Source organism: Equus przewalskii, chromosome 22 (genome assembly GCF_037783145.1).
Source record: "Equus przewalskii isolate Varuska chromosome 22, EquPr2, whole genome shotgun sequence".
Classification (NCBI taxonomy): domain Eukaryota; kingdom Metazoa; phylum Chordata; class Mammalia; order Perissodactyla; family Equidae; genus Equus; species Equus przewalskii.
Window position 1 is genome coordinate 26,022,093 of NC_091852.1, and position 14,545 is coordinate 26,036,637.

Sequence of the window (14,545 nt, forward strand, 5' to 3'; positions counted from 1 at the left end):
ATTTACATACAGTGAAATGCACAAATCTTAAGTGTACCATTTAATGAGTTTTGACAAATGCATACAACTGTGTCACCCAAACCAGAAAGGGATATATATTTTTTAAATAGCTTACCCATTAAGTCTGACCTCAATTCGACATGTGAGCAAATTCAGCCCCTGCTGTAGCAGTTCCCATATCTGGAACTATCTGAATTGTCTTGGAAACAGACTCCTGGATCTCGACCTTGATTCAGGAGGTCAAGGTAGGGCTCAGAAATCTGAGTCTTAAAACTCCCCAGGTGATTCTGATCATTAGCTAAGTTTGGAAACCTCTGCCCTAAGACAGTGTGCCCCAAACTTGCCTGATAAGGCTCACCAAGGAGTGCTTGTTCTAGGCCTCTCCCCTAGAAATCCTGATTCCACAGGTGAGGTGAAGACCCAGAATCTGTGTTGTCATTGTCATGGTTAGTTTTTACTTAACCATTCTTTCATTCATTCATTCTCTCACTTATTAAACATGTCTGTGCTGAGTGCCTACTATGTGTCAGGCACCTGGATGATTCTGGGCTTAGGGCAAGCATGGCAATCTCGCTATCACACATCAAAATCATGACAAGGACTTGGAAATACTAGGTAGTAACTTCAATCCTCCCAGCCCCTGCTCTCCCTCCCGAAAAGGCTGCCGCCGCCAGATGTGTGATGCAGGCCTGCAGGCTGTGCATCCTAGAAGCCAGGCCTCATCCTCACTCTGCCATCACTCAGCCATTAGCCTGGAGGTTGAGTCAGGTTACAGGAGCAGCCAAGAGGAGATTTTGAGGAAGTAATTGCTAATTTCATTAATGAAACCTTTCTCTGGCTTTCCCGCTTATTATCAGTGTAGCTTTGCATAATAAAATCATTCATTAGAGAGAGGAATAAGTCACACATGTGGGACTCCCATTATGATGCAGTAGTAAAACTATTAAATTATTCAAGTTTTCACTTTCCTTATTAAAAGAAGTTATTCAAATCATCATTAAAAGTCAGATAGGAATCTACATCCATCGAAAGGCAAAGTTCTCCCCAACTTAGCCTTTCTGAAAATTCAAGGGTCTTTGACATTATTAATAATATCACTAAGAAAATGTATTTTAATAAGGGCTGTGCTGAATGAACACCCACTAATACACAAAGGGCCCACGTCTTTCAAAATCAAAGAAAATTGCATCGTCTCTGTGAAAACAACATGAGCCTATTCCTCCATCTCTAGAAGCAGCTGAAACAGCTATGCCATGACTAAGATGGTTATAAAACTCAAATGCCATTCGTCTCTAACACTTCTACAGGTTATTCACTCCACTTCCTTCACAGTACGCCAACTTACCTCTTCATGGAGCTCGCTGTGGGTGGGATTGAAGAACTTACCAGAAACGTGGGCAAAGACCAGCAATAATTTTCTTTGGGATTTTTAATTTTGTTAACTATAAAGACTTCTTTTCTTGGCTGTTGATGGATTCAAGATGCATGATTTAATATCTTCCGAAGGACAGTACCAATGCAGTCATAAGAGAAAGTTTTTTCTCTGTCACTTTAAAGGTTGTCTAGAACCTTAGGTTCCCCATTTAGCCTATGGATCCGTCCACTATGGTGCCTGCACATTCAGTTTGGGCCTTGAGGAAGTGGTCCATAGCCAGCATGGGCAGCTGCATGAATGTCAAAAGCCCAAGTTCCCCTAGGGATAGCTCGTATAAGGCCACTCACCATAATCCTGAAGCCTTTTGGCCACATCCACGGCCTCAATATTTGCAGACTTTTTGAAGGGTCTTGTATCCAAAATAAATTCATGAGCCACATAACCTGTTCAGGAAAATTGTTTCAGCTCCAGATTAGCATCAACTTGTTTTGCCCAAGCAAATGAACAAATAAATCAGCTTTTTAATGCATATCCACGAGGAACAAGAAGCCATGGACACCTGGTAAATTTATAGTTGGCAACAAAGACTTCATCTGCTCTCATTACAAATAAAGATTTTTAACATGTCGGGCCACTGTGTTCAATCTTTAGTGCATAGCGCACCCATGAGCCAGGAGGCTGATGGGAGGCGAGACTTTGGTGCCAAGGCACTACTGGAACATTCAACAGAGGTTCCTGGGGATGAGGTTATTTCTACTCCGAGGATGTAAAATCTACTTGCAACAGGTACAACATGTCATCACAGCCCTGATCCTTTTATACAAATTCTTTCTAGAGCTTAAGATCCATTGACACCCTTTTCAGCAACTTTCCCCCCAACAGCAAATAACTGTTTCTTCTGTGTGTATGTAAATATATACCAACGATATATCCATAAGCTACATACAGAATTGTATGTGATTCTTCAAAGGGGCTTTTGAGGTTTTGGTTTTAGGCTTCAGACTGAGAATTACAAATAGGGGCTGTCAAACAGCCCACAAGTGGCAAGGAGTTGTTAAGACCAAAGTAAGATTCACTTTGTTCTAGTTTATAAAGTGATTGCCTCTCTAGGCCCAGGCCACTATCTCCCCAGCATGAGCTACTGACCACCTATCCATTATAAGAATAAACTAACAAGTCAGCATTTTGACAAATATAACCACATTCCTGGGGGCTTCCCAAATTCCACAGCCCACACTGATGAATTTCCTTTGAGGAAACTATCTACTCATGAGACAATAATGTACTCCTTTTTCTTCACCCGCTTTCCTGACTCTCAGTCAATGAATGAATCTGCTTACAGATACTTGGAGCAGACAGACCTCCTCAAGCCGGTGAAGAATAGCTCCAGTCATTAACAGCCCCTGAAGATAGTCTGCACTAGTCTGCTTCTTATGCAATGGTTACATATGAAAGGATCGGTTTTGTTTGAAAATAAAAGTATGAGAGCCTGAGTCTTTGTATATACTGTCACTGCATATTTGTAAAATATGCTTTCTAACAATGATGGGGGTTAAATTTGTAAGGAGTGTGATTCATAAGTAGAAAGTTGCCTTCATAGGGAGATAAACTCAAGAAAAAAGTGCCTGAAAGGAATGACCAGTTGGAATGTTCATGGGGACACTCATGAGATTATTTAAGTCCTCATCAGTTATTAATTCCAGGAATCCTTAAATGTCCTACTATGCTACCACACTTTAGGAGCCTGGCCTCAACCTTTGACCTTTCTTCTCTGAACCTCTGGCATCTACCGCAAGCACTGTGACAGCACAAGAGGAGGAAGGCTAATGAAGCTCACTGTTCTGAAGGACACTCAGCCGACAGGAGGGGAGGCGGCGGGAGGGACACAGGACAGCAGAGAGCAGAATCTTCCGAGCAGAGGTTCAGCAATAGCTGAAAGGCCCCATAGAGCCCAGCCCAGCCCGGCACTGCTAACACCAAGACTTCATCTGCCGAGGCCCCACCACAGCCAGGCGGTTTGGGAAGAGCTCCATTTTCAAAATGAGGTTCAGATGTTATTTTCTAAATCCATAGTCTAATGCATTCAAATAGAAACTGTAGTGCAATTTCAGCATCTCTCTCTCTCTGACTCTACTTGAGCCCTGAAAGCGGTGAAATTAAAACTTAGTGTCTGTTGGAGGCCAGATCCCAAGATGTTCGTCTTTGTTTGCAGTTTCTAAGGAGAAAAGATATACAAATCTTCTGTGGCATATGGTGAGTCAGGGCAATCTGAAGTAGAAGTTGTATAAACTGATCAGCGCAAGTTTTAATTTTCACTGAGTAGGTGTTTCCGCTGGGCCTAACCATGACTATAGCTGAGAGTCTGAAAAGATACCAAGTCAAAGGAGCAAGGAGAGGAGGGGGTGGGATGATGGAAAAGCAAAATAAAAGTGGCTTGGCCCTTGGCTTGGAACACCCCCCCGCCATGTTATCTTCTGAGGCTGAAGATGACATAGGAATGTGCTACAGAAAAATAAGGTTCAAAACTCACCTTAAAAGCAGAGACCAAACCTTACTTATCCCACATCCTCAGAGTGACTCCTAGAAATAAATGGAACTCACTAGCTAATTATCCTATAAACCTTGGGTGGGCAATCAACACTTGGTTGAGCTTTTCAGTTGCAATCCAAGGACCACAACTAACAAAATCAAAACTCCTGCCTGTTTCTCTGGGAATGAGGTCCCAGAGGTCCCAGTAGGTGGGGCCCCTGGCCTCAGGAGGGTCACTTCCTGGTCCAGGATGTGAGGGCCCAGCTCCTGAAGCCCATGTCTGCCTATAAAGACCACCAGGAAACTTCTTCAGGGACAGGAATTTCCAGACAGAGTTGGGTTTGTCTAAGGTCAAAAAGGGATAGGCATTTATGAAATTAAAACATTGGGATACTAACAAAGTTGTCTACTCCACTGATGGAAACTCCATTTAGATGAAACAGTGAGCTTGGCCTCCCACAAGAGTTGACACCTGTCAATTGTTTTTTAATGCTCTAAAAACAGCATCTTACCTGAGGTAATTCCTTTCTTCCCTCATCATGGCAGAATAAATATGACGGCTGCTCCCCGATCCCAATTCTTGCCTGTCACTTCCTCACTTCGCAAAACCATAAGCCTCAACAGTTTGGCTGGTATTTTCAAATCTCTCAAAGAAATGGTTCATAACGGCAAGCCTGGAGTTCATTAAAATTATTGCTCCATAGTCATCCGCAATTCCAAAGTCTTATTTAGAGCTAGTAAATATGATTAAGGTGAATCACCATCTTCTAATATTGCCATCAGACATTTTGGAATACAATGTGTTTATTAAGAACATTTTTATTTTGGGCCCTCAGGAGGCACAGTGATGATTCCTTTTTAGGTCTTAAAATACTAAGCTTCAAATTGTATAATAAATGTGTTTACCAGACCAAACATGAGGCAATTTTTGGTTTCATGAACTTTGGGATTGGGTAATAAAGTCTGTAATCACCAATCTATTTCTGCTTGGGATGAGAAATACAATTTATTATTTAATTCTGGGGTAAAATGTCAAAACAAATGGAAATTTCATCCATCTTTTTGTGCTGCAAATCCCCTAGGCCTGGGCCGGTCTCTGCCCAAAGCAGTCACTTAAATGCTAAGTACATGGTAGGCACCTAAGAAACACTTGCTCGTTCACTTTCCTCTCTCCTGGAGCTGCTCCCGTGCCCACATAGTCCAGATCACACTCATTCTTGCTGTAAAGAACTAAACTTTGCATCGCACAACTCTGAATATACTAAAACTCACTGAATTGTATATTTTAAGTGGGTGATTTGTACGGTATTATCGAATCTGTCAGATAAAGTTAATCATAAGGAAGTTTTAAATATAAAAAAAAATTGTAAATTAAAGTCAAAAGATCATTCTGCATCCATCAAATTGGCAAAGATATTTTGCATTTGGTTTGTGTCGCTTTTTCAGCCTAGCGCTCAGTGCTCACTAGGTCCCCGGTGCCGCAGTCACTCGCATACGCTGTTAGTGTGGGGAAAGCTGGCCATGTGGAGAGTGTACATGCCTTCACATCCTCTGAGATAATAATTTCTCTCATATGACTATAACGTAAGGAAGTAATCAGAGATGTTTTTAAAACTATACATAAGTAAAGAATATTCATTGCAGCATTGTTACAAATGCAAACAACTCAGGGGGAAAAACCCTACAGAATTGCTTAAATCGTGGTATGTCCACACAGTGGAATCATGGTAGCCACTTTTAAAGAACATTTCATGACACCGAGAAAGCCTCACAATAAATGATAAAGTTAAAAAACAGCACGCTAACTGTATTTGTAATACAATTGTCTAAAAGCAAGATGAGAAGGCATACAGCAAAATATTAATAGTGGTTATTTCTGGATGGGGGAACTATGAGTCATTTAAATTTTCTTCCTCATACTTTTTTATTTTCCAAAATTTCCACGTGAAGTATATATACATTACTTATATAATCAGACAAAACAAATACTTAAGCTAATTTTTAAGGCCAGTACATAAGCAGGATACATTTCACGGCACAGGAGCTATATTTGAATTCATTAGTAGATCTTGTAGCTTCTTTAATACCCACTTCAGAAATATTTTATTGCAGTGCTTAGAGACATATTGCCCACAACCCTTTCCTACTCTCTGGGGACCATTCCTAACCAGAGCTTCTGGTTATTTCTTTTCTATTTTCCAACTCCAGAACCACCCCTTTGGATACACATTTATAAGGCAACACCAGCCTTTAAAATAACAATCAAAGATGTAGATGTACACTCTGCCTGGGCCCGAGAAACTAGGAGCCAGAGAGGCCTCGCTCCTTTGCCCAAGGTCCGGGCATGCTGGTTACTGATGCCGTCTCTCTGCTACAGTCCCCTTGGTCCCTGCTCTCCAAATCTGTGCCCACAGCCAACACGCTGCATGTCTACCTGGCTCTTAGTGCCATCCCCTCCCATTCCCTCTAGGGTGACTTTGTTCCCCCATCTATTATTCCTGCTATGGTAGCTTCGCTCTCCCTTCTCCACAGCCTTTCACCTGGCAGCTGAAACTCTTGTAAAAGAACAAAACTGTATCCTATTGAAGCCGCTCCTGCCCCGCTTCATTACCAAACTCCCCCAAACCATGACTGCTGCTACTTCTCCTCCCCAACCTCAGTTCACTTCTCCGCTCATTTCCACCTGGCATCTGCCTCACCATTTTGCCGTTTTCAAAGATGACCAAAGGGTTGCTAATTGTTTAAGGCCAAGGTTCTTTTAAGACTCATATCGTCAGGCCAGCCACTTGCTCTTCTGTCTGTCTCTCCCTGTTGTGCAACACCACGCGCCTTTGTTTGTTGACTGTGTGTGCTGTGCCAGGCATGTTGCCGCCCTGCAGGAGTCTGAGGTCTGATGGAGAGAGCCAGACAATAAACCAAGTGGGAGAAATCCTCAGTGGCGGAGGAAGCCAAGAGGAGGGAGTAGTTCTCTCCGCCTGGAAAGGGAGGCTTCAGGGAGGAGGAGGGGTCAGAGCAGAGGCAGGAAGGGCAAGCAGGGGGTTTTCTAGGGAGTGGCGCTGTGACAAATGCTGCGGGGGGGCTCTAAAGCTGCCTCAGCATGCAGTCTCCCCTCACCAGCTGCCCCTTCTTCCGCATCTCTCTGAACGTAGCCATCTGCTTGTGGGGTTTTGCTTTTCCTCTGCTTTCTCACTACTCTTTCCTTGGGTCTTACCATTTCCAAGAGTCTGCTCGCAGATTCTGTGTCAAATCTCTGCGCTGCTACCTGGCTCCATCCCCTCCCATCACTTACAGGGGGACTTTGTTCCTCCATCTATTATTTTCTCTTTTGTATCTCTGTTATAAGCCTAAGAGGCTTATGTGAAATTTCTCTTCACACTCAACTCATCAGTAACTAAGTCCAGCTGATTCTCCTTCTAATAGCATGTTAATTCTCTGAGACTGTCTTAATGATTTTAACATTCTCTTAATCCTGTCATTTGCCTGCTCAAAAACGTTTCTGTCATCTGGCTCACAGAAGAAGTCAAGAGCCTGCCAAGACCTTCAAGGCCCCAACCTTGAAGGTTACTTCTCCAACCTAACCCTAGTCTGTCCCTCTCCTCCTATGCCATCCTTCAACCCACCCAACACTCCAGCCACCAAGACAACTCCTTTTCTCTGTGTCCTGGCTTCTGCCACTCTTCCTTTCTCAGGTCAAATGGCTCCTCCCAGAAGGCTCTCCCAACTATGCTGCCCTGACTCTGCCCAGTGTGAATTACTCTACGCTTTTGGGAAATTCCCATAGGACTTTGTGAGATAATTGGCTAGTGGTATTTACGTACACGTCTCTCAGTTGAGTGGGTTCCTTGTTGACCTGGGCTGTCTAGACTAAGTGCATCGCAGAGCCTTCTAAGTAATGATACCCCTACACTGTTCACTACATTGAAGTTATTTCCAACAGCTCTATGCTTTTCTACAGTATATGCTAAGACACAGAAGTTTCTCATCCACTTCAGAAAACCACATCTACTAGGTCAAACTTGGTTTGGCCAACAAGAAGAAGATGGTAGACTAAACTTGATACTTGCCTCTTGCACCCCGGAAAAGGACTCTGTAGTGTTTTTCTAATCGCTTGGCCATGTAGTTGGCATTTAATATAGCAATTTCCGTGGCCTGTTTAAGGCCCTTGCCTCCCATCATCTGCAACAGAGGGAAAAAGAGCCATCAATCAGGGAACAGGTAAACCCAATGGACACTAACCAAAGACACCCCCTAATAAATCCCACCTACAAAGGAAGTCAGCCTACCATCACTCTATGGATTGCAGATGAGTGGAAAATCCTAACAACGACATCTGTCAGTACTCTCTAAGCCTGAAATATTTTCTCAAAACTGCTCTGAAAAGCAGTTTTGTATTTTTTTGTTGTAGCAACAGGGCAAAATTTACTACTGACTATTGTGTTATCTAAAGAGGAAAAGGAATTGTTTTTAGGTTACATGCATTTGGGGGAGTTTTTGTTTGTTTGTTTACTGTGAATTTGAGATATCTTGATAATTGCTAGGAATTCTATGGGATCTTGGCCAAAATCCCCACTGATTCAGTTTTGTACAGTTTGTCTTCCAATTGTTTATAGTCAAGGCTATGTATGTCTAACAATTGCCAGGTTCAATTGTATCCTTTGCTGGTGGATCATAAGTTCTTGTGATTATATAGGGTGAACATCATCCCCAGCAAAGAGATTAAAATCACAATTACACCAATTTTTATTGCCTACTTTCTTCCCAGAGTCATGTACAATAGAGGCTGATATGTATTAAATACATAACTAATGTACAACAAATGAGAAAACATCTAATAAAACAACAGGGACACTGAAGTCCAAAGTAAGGAGAGGACACCTTTTGCCAGGCTGGTCAAAGGCGGCTTGCTAGAGTCAGAGTCCAAACTCGAGTGGAAACTTAAAAATGGGTAGAATTTGGTTGGGCAAAAAGAAAGGGGAAGGCACTCCAGGTGAGAAGACTGGCAAAAACCAAGGTGTGGCAGGGAAGACACATGGCTGCAGTCTGGGAATTTCTGTAGAGCCTGGTGGGTTGTGTCCACCTCTTGCAAGCCTTCAACCTTTGCCAGAAAGGACTTGGAATTGGTTCAGCCAGCCACTGGCTCTCGATCTGTGCATCAGGGTCACCGGGCAGCTTGATGGCCTAAGCCCTACCCCACATATGCTGCATTTGATTCTCTCTGGGATGGGGCTAAGGCATGTGTGTTTTGGGAGAATCCCCTAAGGGATCTGTGTAGGCTAGCGAGACCCAGCAGTAAAGGCAAAGGGAAGCCAGGAGAGGATTTGGGGCCCCTAGGGGGAATCTAGCAGTCCTGTAGGGAGTGTCCAAGATGGACTGCAGCAGGGAGAGAAGAAGATAGTTCCAGAGTCCAGGTGATAAGTAACAACAGCCTGAAATAAAGAGAGGGCGCAAGGGTGGAGGGTAGCTTAAACCCTACTATATTTTATTTTTAAACCGAGGCTCTGTCTGTTATTCCTGGCAGATAGACAAACCAGCTTTGGGGCATTTATTTTCTATATGTGAGAAATCATCTCCACCCCAAATATGTCCATAACAAATAACCCAGGTTTCCAGGATGTAGGGACCAAAATGAAGCCAGGAATTGGCTTCTGTTTGCAAAGAAGCAGATCTTTATCATGATTGTTTTTGTTGTTACTATTCGCCAAACAACTCGAGCATCCTTTTAAAAAGCAGGTTTCAGTCTCTGAGGTACAGAATTGTTCCAGCTTCCCAGAAAGTTTTCATTAAGAATCATAAATGCCGCACTGTTCAAGAATAACAGCCGGCACCGGAGAGTCATCCGATATGATCTGCACAGCTGAGTTTTGGGGGTTTGTTTCACCAGAGCCACCCCTCCTTTAAGGAAGGGAGCCGGTTTGGGAAGGCAGCTCTAATTAGCCACTGAGCAAGTGTTCCTAACCACTGCACAGTCCTGTCAGCCCAGGAGGTGGGCAGGCCCATTTGAACAAGAGCTGTACAAAATAAACTCTGGCCCTAGTGCTTTTTGGAGAAACACAAAGGAAGGAAGCCTGTCCTCTGACAAAGTCTAATTATCCCCGAGAGACAGTTCCACAGGCCCTAAAGGGCAAAGAGCTTTGGGAAACCACTACATAAGCAAATTTCTGCTACTTTTCATCTTATCCTCCAGGCTCCCCAAAAATATAAAGTGAAGTGAGATGTATTCCTAAAATTTACCCCAGGATATCAAGCAAGTGTAATAATTAGTATGTGCACTGTTTTTCACTTGCAAGGGGCCATACAAAGCCTACAGGAAACCAAATGACGTGGCCAGAACATCCACATGACTCATGGAACTTAACTCTGTCTGGAAAAATATATCTGGCGTGTCAGATGTTAAACACACTCTGAGAACCCGAAGAAAACAGCCTAATGAAGAGATGCAACACATTTTAGCTGATTGCTGTAGGAAGGTTTCTTCCACTCAAGTCCTCAGCACTCTTCACTGAACCACATCTCATATTACCCCGGGATTTCTTCATTTTTAAGTCAAAAAGGAAGTCTGCAGTCTCAGTTCCTCATGCACACATCACATCCCCCACCCATCTAACACATTCACAAAACTCACCTTAACATAAGCCCAGGAAATGGGCAGGATGGAGCTGGAGCCCCAAGGGGCTGCGCTGACAGTACCCACAGGCCAGGCATCCTCATTTGGCTTTACCGAAATGATGGGATGATTGGGCAGAAAAGGGACAAGATGCTTCTTCCTGTATTTTGTTTTTTAAGGTACAAATTCAGAAGATTGTAAAAAGATCCAGTCCAACCAAACAGGCAAGTGCTGGGCCCTCTCAGGAAACTCTATTCCTAGCAGAGGAACTCTGACGGTGGAAGGGAACTGACACCTGCTGAGAAGCAGATGTTCAGGAAGTGTTCCTTCCTTCCTCCTCCGCTGGAAGCAGGGCTCACCAGCCATCAATGTCCCAGCAGCTCACCCAAGAACGGTGGCCCAGGATTTGGCAGAGGCAGGCAGCCATGGAATAGCATGCCGAGCCAAGGGCTCCCCAGGATGTGGGGACATCTCAGCCCCACAGCCCACCCCTCCTAGCCCCATGCCTCACAGTTTTTCCCGAGGCATCTAAGGGATGTAGAAGAGTGGTGCTGGGAAGAGGCCCCATGGGGCCACACATCAGAGGCCGGTATATAAACATCATTCACCCCATCTACCCCACAGCTGAGGCACTGGGGCTCCTCCACTCACTATAAATAATAATCAAAAGAGAAAGCAGAAAAAAGCAAGGGGCCAAGCTCCCAGTAACTCTGAAGACTAGCCCCTTTGGCACATTTTTGGAAGACTGAAGAAGCTCAGGAAATCGCTGCTTGGCATCATTTTCATAAAACAATTCGATTTTGCAGTGTAAGAAGTTATCAACGGCTACGAGATATTCCTTTAGTTTTATTCTGACTTCATCCAGGTAATTCTGGTAATGAGGTTTGTTTCCTCCTTACTTACCTCAGATGTAATAAGAATTCAGGCTGCAAAGTGTTCAACACCTTACATCCAATTCACGTGTCTTTTTGTGTGTGTGTGACAACATTTAGTTCTACTCTCTTAGCAAATTTCAATTATACAATACTGTGTTATCATCTATAGTCACCATGTTATACATTAGATCCTCAGACCTTATTCACTGTATTGCTGAAAACTCGTACCCTTGTACCAACCTCTCCCTATCCCCCACCCTCCCCAGTCCCTGGCAACCACTTTTCTACTATGAGTTCTTGTTGTTGTTGTTGTTATATAATTCACTGATTTTAATGATTCACTATCAGCTGATTTTAAAAATAAAGAAAGCAAAGCAAAGCTGCTTAGAAGTCTAAGTTAAAGCCGAGAGGCACTTTCCAGGTGCTAATATTCCAGTTTTAATCCATAATGTTCGAGTAATTTCCCTATTCATTACTATGATAATAAACTTTATCTATGCATGACTGGGAGCTTAGTGTGGCCAACCAAGTGCTGTGGATAATAAAATGTAATTATACTCCTCTTTGGACATACCCTCAAAGCACCCCTTTCACTGCTCCTCCCCCAGCCCCTACAGGCATAGCACATATGAAGGTGTCCTTGACACTTGAAGACCTCCATGGGAAGAATAGTGAGTTTGGGGCCATTCTTTCATGCTCAGTCTCCAAAGCCATCCTGAGACCAGCAGCCCAGAACTCACACTCCGATGGGCCCCATGCCAGGGCCGCCTCCGCCGTGGGGGATGCAGAACGTCTTGTGAAGATTTAGGTGTGAGACATCAGACCCAAAGTCTCCAGGACGGCAGATTCCCACCTACCACAAAGGGAAAGAGCCAAAAGTGAAAGTCAAGAGCTTGAAAGGGAGCCCTGGAGAGGCAGCCATGCTGTTTGCTGTGGCCTCTTCCCTCAGAGGAAAGGCGGGCAGAGCTGTTCACAGAAACATCCCCAGTAGTGGCTCAAAACCTGGCATGCCATAGGCAGTGTGGCTTGTGGTTTCTATGGAGACAGCAACTGACCATTTAGCCTAATTTAGATTTTAAAGATTTTATTTTTTCCTTTTTCTCTCCAAAGACCCCTGGTACATAGTTGTACATTTTAGTTGTGGGTCCTTCCAGCTGTGGCACGTGGGACACTGCCTCAGCATGGTGCCATGCCCTCGCCCAGGATTCGAACCGGCAACACCCTGGGCTGCCAAAGCAGACCGTGTGAACTTAACCACTCGGCCAAAGGGCCGGCCCCCAGATTTTAAAATATACATTTGAATACATAGCTAATTCCTAATTATCCACCCCAAGAGGGAGGCGAGGAAGTACCCCCAGTACGAGAAAGGATAGTACCTTCTTGCTATTGAAACAGGCAACTTTCACCCAGCAGTTCTACCTCCCTCTGCACTGTCGGCTTTAGGTAACACGTGCTTTACCCAAGGGCCCCTTTAGGCACATGGATGCAAGGGGCCAGAGGGCTGCCCAAGAGGATGCTGAGCCGAGGGAGAGGAAGGGAGGTTGACAGTTTTCCTGAGAGCATCCTGATACCAGTCACAACATGCAATGGGCATTCCTGCCAGTTTGGCATTAGGGCTAATTTCGAATGTGGCCACAGACAAAGAATGTACTTATGCTATTGAAGCAATAGACAATCTCTGGACTACACTTACAAAGGAAATCAGACAGAAGCAAAGAAAAGCAGAGTCTGAAATGTTAAAAAAAAAAAACAAAAACAAAAGAACAAACAATGACTAAGAAGTTGAGAAAACTCTGAGACACTCCTCTCCTCCAAAGCCTCCTGGGAGCATCTCCTCAGAGGTGCAGGCTACACAGAACACCCCCCACCAGCAGTCAGGATTGGCCCTTCAGGGACAGAACATTCAGTTGTTTTATATCGATGAAGCTGAAGCCAGGTTAATGGCTTGTCCAGGCCATGGGAGATCAACATCCACCAGTAGCCAAAAGTTGGGTCTGAATTAGCTCAGGAAGGGAGTCAGGTGACCTTCTTGTCTGTAGCACCGCCAGAGGAATCACGCCTCCTGACAAGCTAAGGACATTCACTCATTCCCTACTTCCTTTCAACCTTCTTACCTCCTCCCCAGCATCCCCATCACCTTCTCTAGGATCTGTATTGTAAGTGAAATTGGCATACTTTGTTTGGAATTGGCAATAAAGAAAGTCAGCCTCAGTTCTGAATTCAGTGCCATGTTTTAAGACAACTGTCAAGAAGGCAAAGAAAATAAAAGTTGTTTTGACTTAACCGTTTTCTCAGGGAGCCCCACTCACATCGCCCACCTGAGCGTTCATATTTGCCCCGTCCAGGTAGACCTGTCCTCCATGTTGGTGGATCAGGTCACACACGTCGCTGATGTTCTCTTCAAACACTCCATTGGTGGATGGGTATGTAATCATGATTGCTGCCAGGTTCTCCTTGTGTTTATCCACCTGTGGGATAGAAGAGGCAGAGGAGATGTTTCTTTCTTGGCCAAACCCTTGCTTTTATTTTAAAGAATTAAGAAAGATGAAGTCTTGATCTTTTCATTTCTAGAATTATCTCAAAGGATGATGACAACAATAAAAGATTCATAGCCATTACTCCCTCCATAAGTCATTCCAAAAAAATAACAAGATCCCTTCAGGCTAGGTCTCCATGGTCAAGACCAAAAAGACGGTTTGGAAGATTTTTGGATATTTTGGGCTCATCTCTCACAGGTGATTTTCCTTTGATTCAAGTTATCTCAGTAATTATTTCAGACTTTTTTGGTTCCAGCATGTCTATTTTCACAATTAACCTCTCTCCAATAATCTTACCATATCCACCCTTAGCCCTTTCTGTCTCATTCTGTTGAAATTAGAATTCCCAGAAGTGTTCCTGCTCTGATAAAAAAGTCTTCCTTGTTTTTCCTTTTGACAGAAGGCAAGCATATATAAAGGCACATTCCTGGTTTTTTTTGCTAGCAAGTCAGAGGGAAGAGGCTCATGTGGAAATGAAAAAAATTTTTTAAAAAGGTCATATCCTATACTGGAGGGACTTAATAATTACAACTACTGGCCCAGAATGTTTGTTGGTAAAAACTTTGTGGAACGATGGAAAGATGGGGGTGGATGGGAGAGATGAGCAGCATTGTGTGTTTTTGGC

The 14,545-nt window shown here is 43.8% G+C and overlaps 2 protein-coding genes across 8 annotated transcripts in view; one reads left to right on the forward strand and one right to left on the reverse strand.

The window, feature by feature from the left end:
- Positions 1-14,545, forward strand: part of UHRF2 (ubiquitin like with PHD and ring finger domains 2) — a 121,624-nt gene that overhangs the window by 103,100 nt on the left and 3,979 nt on the right. The window lies entirely within an intron of this gene.
- Positions 1-14,545, reverse strand: part of GLDC (glycine decarboxylase) — a 90,971-nt gene that overhangs the window by 4,300 nt on the left and 72,126 nt on the right. For 2 of the 4 annotated variants that reach the window (XM_070590130.1, XM_070590132.1), the window contains 5 exons: positions 13,702-13,851; positions 12,124-12,236; positions 10,527-10,668; positions 7,969-8,080; positions 1,723-1,818 (listed from right to left, as the gene is read on the reverse strand). In XM_070590130.1, the coding sequence (XP_070446231.1) occupies positions 1,723-1,818; positions 7,969-8,080; positions 10,527-10,668; positions 12,124-12,236; positions 13,702-13,851 (613 nt within the window). Of the gene's footprint in view, positions 1-1,722; positions 1,819-7,968; positions 8,081-10,526; positions 10,669-12,123; positions 12,237-13,692; positions 13,852-14,545 lie in introns of all 4 variants that reach the window. The other 2 variants (XM_070590129.1, XM_070590131.1) reach the window with 1 other exon arrangement.